At 39.2% G+C, this 7,607-nt stretch overlaps 1 protein-coding gene across 2 annotated transcripts in view; it reads left to right on the top strand.

The window, feature by feature from the left end:
• Nucleotides 1–211: 211 nt before the first annotated feature.
• The window catches only part of LOC117814093 (Fanconi anemia group A protein-like), a 34,944-nt gene continuing 27,548 nt past the window's right edge, over nucleotides 212–7,607 (top strand). Inside the window, exons 1-6 of one of the 2 annotated variants that reach the window (XM_034685213.1) lie at nucleotides 212–460; nucleotides 2,095–2,207; nucleotides 2,520–2,592; nucleotides 2,712–2,872; nucleotides 6,530–6,625; nucleotides 6,831–6,904. In XM_034685213.1, the coding sequence (XP_034541104.1) occupies nucleotides 400–460; nucleotides 2,095–2,207; nucleotides 2,520–2,592; nucleotides 2,712–2,872; nucleotides 6,530–6,625; nucleotides 6,831–6,904 (578 nt within the window). In that variant the 5' untranslated portion in view covers nucleotides 212–399. The remainder of the gene's footprint in view (nucleotides 461–2,094; nucleotides 2,208–2,519; nucleotides 2,593–2,711; nucleotides 2,873–6,529; nucleotides 6,626–6,830; nucleotides 6,905–7,607) is intronic. The other variant, XM_034685214.1, reaches the window with a different exon arrangement.

Genomic DNA, 7,607 nt, shown 5'->3' with positions numbered 1-7,607 from the left:
TACATCAGTGATGTTGTTTTTGCTCACTCACACAGAAAAGCACAGAGATAATGTTTATTAGTACAGCTTTCCAAAGACAGACTGAATATCCGACCAGAATCAGCACTTTTGGATCAAATATCCACAAAAACACAAACAGAAAACTCTGGGTTAGTTTTTGTTTGTCCCACAGCTCAGAGGCGTTTTCTGATTGGATGTAGCGCGGACCAATGAGAGAGAAGAGCGCGAGACCACAACATGGAGGAGAAGCTGAACCAAAACAGACACGAGCGTTATTCAGCAAACCCGGGCAGGAACTGAGGCGAGAAGTACAAAAATGACAACTATACTGTTTTAATCTCACAACTCCTAGATTACAACCTTTATTTTAATTAAGTTTAAGCCGTAGGACCAAGTCAAATGTCACTGAGTGCAACGTGTGACTCGGTCTCTCAGAAAAGGACTCTGTCCAGCCTCCTCGGTGAGTTGACAGCCGACTTAGAGTTCTTGAGGCTCCTCGGTGTTAAATATCCTCTTAGTGTTAAAGATGGTAAACATGTCACTTCAAGAAAGCTTAGTTTGCACTATGACTTCATTACAAGTACATCAATTGTATTGTTTTGTATAGCTGTATTGTACACTGTATGTCAGTGGATGAAGATCTCTGAGCGGTGTGAGTTACAGGGGCGTATCCGACTTTCGTGACTGGGGGGCAGCTGGGGCACTGACTCAAGCAGGGGGGCCGTGAAGTGTGCCTAAGCACGAATAACAGGATTAACTCTTTATTACCATATCTTATCAAGTCTTATATTATCTCATGGTTTCATCAGGGTACATTATTTGTATCATATTTGAATTCAAAACAGATTTTAAGTCGCTATCAAGCGTGAATGTGGAAGTGTTAAAAACTGCAGTTCCTCGAGTGTCCTTTGAGGCTGGCTTCGGAAGTACAGGAAGCCACATACACACCAATTCAAAGAATTGAAATAGCTCTCTGCATCCGCCTGATGTACTCTGCTGGTAATTTAGTTCACATTGATAGTAAATGTGAATAACTTTGGTCTTGTTAAAGCTGCAGTTGGTAGGATTGGGGTATGAAACTGTACTTATTTTGTGCTGTGTTTGGCAAAAAAAGTCACAACACTCATCAACAACCATCAATAAATGAGGTATTTTGACATTATGGATATTCCTATGCCTCTGTATCCAGCAATCTATAAATTCCAATCGCTCCCGTCTGCTCTGACCAATCAGAGCCACTCTCCTAATTGGTCCTCCTACATCGTCCTGATTGAGCGTGCACTATGACCTGTTTGTGAGCAGGGCTTACAAGAGCAGAGAAGAGGGGGGAGAGGGGTGTAGGGAGAGGGAAATCTGGTGTGGAGGGGTAGTGTTGACATTCGAAATCTCTCCCTGAACTGATGTTTATTCCAGGACTACCAACAGCAGCTTTAAGAGAACTACCTGGTCGAGCTTTAAAGTTGAATTCACCATTCAATCGACCGTTTCTGCTCAAGGAGGTTTGTTTCTGTTTGCCATCTACAACTCACTGATGCACTGATTCCGGAATTCTCAAACCACGTGACGGGCTGAGGGTCAGAATCACAAAATGCATTGATTGTGTGTCCAAAAATGAGTAGTGTTAAAAGGAATTTGTGTCAGACACACTCAGCAAACCAATAGAAAGTGGTTTCCCCAGCTGAATCTGTGATCCATGTTTTGCTGTGTTGAATGAATGTTGTTTTTTTCTCTGTTTTTTCTCCCCTCTTTAGTCTAGTCTGCTTGTGGGAATTTCAAATTTCCGTTTAAACAAGTAGAACATTAGTTGCTTCATAACATCCCTAGTGGTAATATGTTTAGGCATTTTCTAAGCTGAGCTCTTTTAAGGACTCGAGAGGAAGATGTACGTCCAAACTCACAGTTAAAAAAATACAGGAAAAAGAAAACTACCAGCAGCCTGTTCAGCATCGCCCACACTGTTTATTTAAAAAAAAGTGGAACAGCATATTAACAGATTAAGATTTCAGTAGTGACCAATCAGATTTGAAGTTGGGGCATGCCAACCCTGGCCCCCTCTGGACCCGCCCCCTGAGCCTCATGTGTTTGTGTTCCCAGCTGGCCGTGTGGTGAAGAGGCCGAAGCAGGAGGATGGTCGGCGGCTGCAGGAGGCAGCGGTCCAGCTGTTGGAGCAACAGCAGAGCCTCAGCTGTCTGCTCAGGGAGATCGGGGTGAGTCAGGGCAACACAAACAACAACACATCGTACGATTCATATAATATTCTGTGCTCATCTCAGGGTTGACAAAGTGCCTCTTAACAACTGTCAACATGTGGCTTTAAATGGGTTAAAAGGACTGTGTCATGGCAGAGACAGACGGGTGGATTGATGCAGCTTCTGTTGTCTGTGATACTGCCTTTGGTGAAGTATTTAATGCATGAGAGATGAGAGATGAGAGCTGATGGACTGTGACATGTTTGAATTCAGCAGTTCCTTATTTTTCATGTTTGAAATGAAGCTTCTCTGTATTTCTCTTTCCTGTAGAATCCAGATCTGTGCAACATGTTCCAGAAACAGTCCGAGGGCGTCTCAGATACTCTTCCAGGTTCACTGCTGGGTGAGTGTTTCAAACCAGACACCTGAACTTCTCTGCGTTAGTTGTGTATTTAAAGCACTCAGTAACATCTTACGCATGAGTCAGCTGCTAAATGAACTTGTTGTGTTGCCTGTGGAAAGTGTTCGAGCTGAGGCGCCAGGCCTCACAGCTTGGTGTCCCTGTTGCGGGGGTGTCAGTGAAGATGGTGCTGGAGAGACTGACGGAGATCACTGAAACTGAGGAGGAGGAGGAGGAGGAGGATGAGGATACGAGGAGAGGGCTGCTCTCTTTCTCTCAGAGGGTGAGTGTCTGACAGAGAGACTCTGGAGTTATACTTCTTTGTGCTGCTTTGATTACACTAAATGTGCTCAAAGTATCACCCATTAGCTGATCAACCTTGTGTTATCTTTGATAAGTCTCCATGAACAGACATGTGTAAACAAAGTTAGACAACATTATGATCATTTGTCAGTCAAACTGTAAACACTGACCCTCAGACAGAAGAGGAGCCTCAGCTCTGATATCTCACATCTGTTTGATCTGAGTGTTCACTAAATAACTGACGTCTGACAGCATCCAAGTCCTGGCTGTCGTTAACCTTTGAGGCTGAAGAGCTGTCGATGGTAGCCGGAGGTTTCTCTGCAAACAAAGTTACTGACATCAGAAATGTTATTGCAGTGTAGTAAATATGAACATGTCCACCTGTTTGAATACTTTAGGCTTTTGAATCTGAACTTATTGAAAGTGTTCTGTGGTTCTTTTCTCCAACATTGTTTTTATTGGTTTCCACAACAACTTTAGACAAACATTTATAAACATTCATACACATATCTTCACATCTACAGTCATGGCCAAAAGTTTTGAGAATGACACAAATATTACATTTTCACAAAGTCTGCTGCTTCAGGGTTTTTAGGTGTTTTTGTCAGATGTTTCTATGGTATAATGAAATACAATTAGAAGCATTTCATAAGTATCAAAAGCTTTTATTGAGAATTACACAGAATTCATGCAATAAGTCAATATTTGCAGTGTTGACCCTTCTTTTTCAAGACCTCTGCAATTCTCCCTGGCACGCTGTCAATCAACTTCTGGACCAAATCCTGACTGATGGCAGTCCATTCTTGCATAATCAATGCTTGGAGTTTGTCAGAATTTGTGGGTTTTTGATTGTCCACCTGCCTCTTGAGGATTGACCACAAGTTCTCAATGGGACTAAGATCTGGGGAGTTTCCTGGCCAAGGGCCCAAAATCTTAATGTTTTGTTCCCCGAGCCATTTTGTTATGACTTTTGCTTTATGGCAAGGTGCTCCATCATGCTGGAAAAGGCATTCTTCATCACCAAACTGCCCTTGGATGGTTGGGAGAAGTTGCTCTCGGAGGACGTTCTGGTACCATTCTTTATTCATGGCTGTGTTTTTAGGCAAGATTGTGAGAGAGCCCACTCCCTTGACCGAAAAGCAACCCCACACATGAATGGTCTCAGGATGCTTCACTGTTGCCAAGAGACAGGACTGATGGTAGTGCTCACCTCGTCTTCTCCAAACAAGCCTTCCTCCAGATGCCCCAAACAATCGGAAAGGGGATTCATCAGAGAAAATGACTTTACCCCAGTCCTCAGCAGTCCAGTCCCTGTACCTTCTGCAGAATATCAGTCTGTCCCTGATGTTTTTACTGGAGAGAAGTGGCTTCTTTGCTGCCCTCCTTGACACCAGGCCTTCCTCCAAAAGTCTTCGCCTCACTGTGCGTGCAGATGCACTCACACCTGCCTGCTGCCATTCCTGAGCAAGCTCTGCACTGGTGGTGGCCCAATCCCACAGCTGTAACACCTTCAGGAGACGGTCCTGGCGCTTGCTGGACTTTCTTGGGCGCCCTGGAGCCTGTTTGGCAACAATTGAACCTCTCTCCTTGAAGTTCTTGATAATTGGATAGACGGTTGACTGAGGTGCAATCTTACTCGCTGCTATAAACTTCCCTGTTAGGCCCTTTTTGTGCAATGCAAATATTGGCTACACGTGTTTCCTTGCAGGTAACCATGGCTAACAGATGAGGAACAATGGTGTCATGCACCATCTTCCTTTTAAAGTGTCCAGTCACTCAATCATGACAGATTGATCGCCAGCCTTGTCCTCATCAACACCCACACCTGTGTTAATGTGTGTGACACCTGTGTGTCATTGAAATGATGTTAGCTGGTCCTTTTGTGGCAGGGCTGAAATGCAGTGGAAATGTGTTTTTGGTGATAAAGTTCATTTTCAAGGCAAAGAGGGACTTTGCAATTAATTGCAGTTGAGCTGATCACTCCTCATAACATTCTGGAGTATATGCAAATTGCCATTATAAAAACTGAAACAGCAGACTTTGTGAAAATTAATAGTTGTGTCATTCTCAAAACTTTTGGCCATGACTGTATGTGCATAAATACAATACAGAACACACACACAAAATCTCAGGTACAAAAGAAAGGACAGGGAAGTAAGCACATCTTGCATCCACACAAATAATAATAAAATATATATATATCAATATAAGATAACAATAATTAAATACAAGTAAATAATACAAATAATCTTATGTGAAATAAAATAGAATAGAATAAATTAATAAATTAAAAAATAAATAGATAAATAAATAAAAAGAAGTAAAGCAGTTCTTGTACTATGTCAGTTGTTTGAGATGGGGAGTGTTAAAGTAGATATATACCTCAGTCTAGTATTTGAACAGCCAACATTAACGTGGGTGTTCTGTAGTTCTTTTGGTCAGGAGTGTTTTTATGTCTTCCTCAGATCTTGATCTTTATGAAACTCCCATTAAGACAGACATTAAATATAAAATACACATTTTTCTCACCAAGTACAATCAGTGAGTGATAGTTGATCTTTTTTCAATAATAGTGGCATTATTGTTTTTGTACAAATGTCAGCTATAACTCAACTCATTTTTATTTATACACCTTTCATACATTCAATCAAGCAGCCCAAAGTGCTTCACAAAAAGAGGCAGAAAACAACAGAAATAGGTAAAATGACACAAGACTAAAACAAGATAGGCAAAGTAATATGAAATACTTAAGAATAAAATAAAGTCATTACAACAAAATCTATCCATTTAAATCAGAGAAATACCAGAAGAAAAATTACTATAAAAAATATCTAACATATAATCAGATAAATACCATATAAAATAATAGCAATAAAATAAAAAACAACATAAAATCAGATAAATACTTAAAAATAAAATAAAATAATTACAATAAAATAAATAAAATAAAATCAGATAAATACTTAAAAATAAAATAAAATAAATACAATAATTACAATAAAATAAATAAAATAAAATCAGATAAATGCAAGAAAAAACAATTAAAACAAAAAATATATAAAATAGAATCTGATAAACACTTAAAAATAAAGTTAAATATTTACAATAAAATCAATTAAATAAAATCAGATAACTACCTGATATAAAGATAATATAAAAATGAAATAACAGAGAATAAGATAGAATGAAACAATAAAATAAAAATGATGCTTAAACAATGGTATTCATTTTGATAATAGTAATAATGATAATAATGAAGTCCAGGGCTAAAAAGAAATGACTCCAAGTTAAAAGTCAGATTAAGAAGGTAGGTCTTAGGTGTGCTTTTATAGACACCCAGTCACACCTTCAGTAAAGTTTAAATAGGGAGATGATCTGTTCTTTATCTTCTGTCATCACACTGACATGTACAGTTACCTTCTGTTTCTGGAGTGACAGCTTCACTGTTAAACCAGTTCTACATGCTGAGAGTTTACGCTGCCTCACCTCTGTTCTGCAGATCTGTCCGCAGATTCTTCTGTCTGTGCTTTAACGTTGACGAAGTGCAGTCACCACCCTGACGTAGTCTTTCTTTGGAGCAGGATTCTGGTTCAGAGTTCTCACAGCGACAGTTAAAGTGTGGTCCTTTTGTCCGCAGGCCCAGCTGTGTGTCCTGCTGGAGGCCTGCAGAGGACTCATGTCACAGGGAGCCCTCTGTCCTAAACTCTTGTGGCAGGAGTACAGAAGAGATCAGGTGTGAATCTAAAAGTGTTTACTCGTCTTATTTTATGATAGCAGTTTACAGCTAATGAGTCAAAATAAAGACTCACTTAGAAATGTCTACAAAGCAGAACTATCACTCGCATTTATTCCTCACATCTGATCCACAGTAAGAAAGGCCAGCCGACGTTCTTTCATCATATTAATGAAGTATTCAACAGTTATGTTTTGTTTTACAGAGGCTTCCTAACCTAGAGGTGGTGTACCAGCTTCATGTTCACAGCATCATTAGTCTGAAGCACATTTTGGAGAGGTGAGAAACGTCATGGATTACTATCATACAGCTGTTTGTCACATTTAAGTTGTCGGGTTCATTAAGTTGGATATTTCAGGGGAATGCTATTCAAAAAACTTAATTCAAGGCATTTATATATTGTTTTTAAATATATATATATTTTTATTATTCTATCATTTTCAGAACAAAATGGAACCAAATTATTATTATTTTTTTGATTTGTATTTTATTGAGTTTTTTTAACAAGAATAATGGACAACAAAGACAAAACAAATAAAATGGACTAAGACAGCATCAGATAAAATAAATAAATATGTAAATAAATACAACAAAAAATTATACTAATAAATAAATACAAAAAATTTAAATAAATAAATAAATGAAAGAGGTTGACAGGAAACAGTGTGCATTTACATATTAAGGGCAATTACCCTACATTCTTCACAGGGTAACGTTGCGTCCCCCAGCCTTAAAGTCACTGAAGCTGTCCCATTGTTCTTTAATCATATCGTTTCTGGAGTTTAATTTCCCAGACATCTTCTCACATGCAGCAATTCCTGTCATCTGCTCCCTCCACATTTTCAGTATAGGAGCAAATTATTACTATTTTTTAAAGTTATATTTTTGGGCATTTTTGCCTGTAATGGACTGGACAGCTGAACAGAGACAGGAAATGAGGGGGTTAGAGAGTGAGGGAGGACATGCAGTAAATGGTGGTTAG

The sequence above is a fragment of the Notolabrus celidotus genome, chromosome 6, assembly GCF_009762535.1.
Source record: "Notolabrus celidotus isolate fNotCel1 chromosome 6, fNotCel1.pri, whole genome shotgun sequence".
NCBI lineage: Eukaryota > Metazoa > Chordata > Actinopteri > Labriformes > Labridae > Notolabrus > Notolabrus celidotus.
This window is presented reverse-complemented; position numbering and strand designations above follow the sequence as displayed.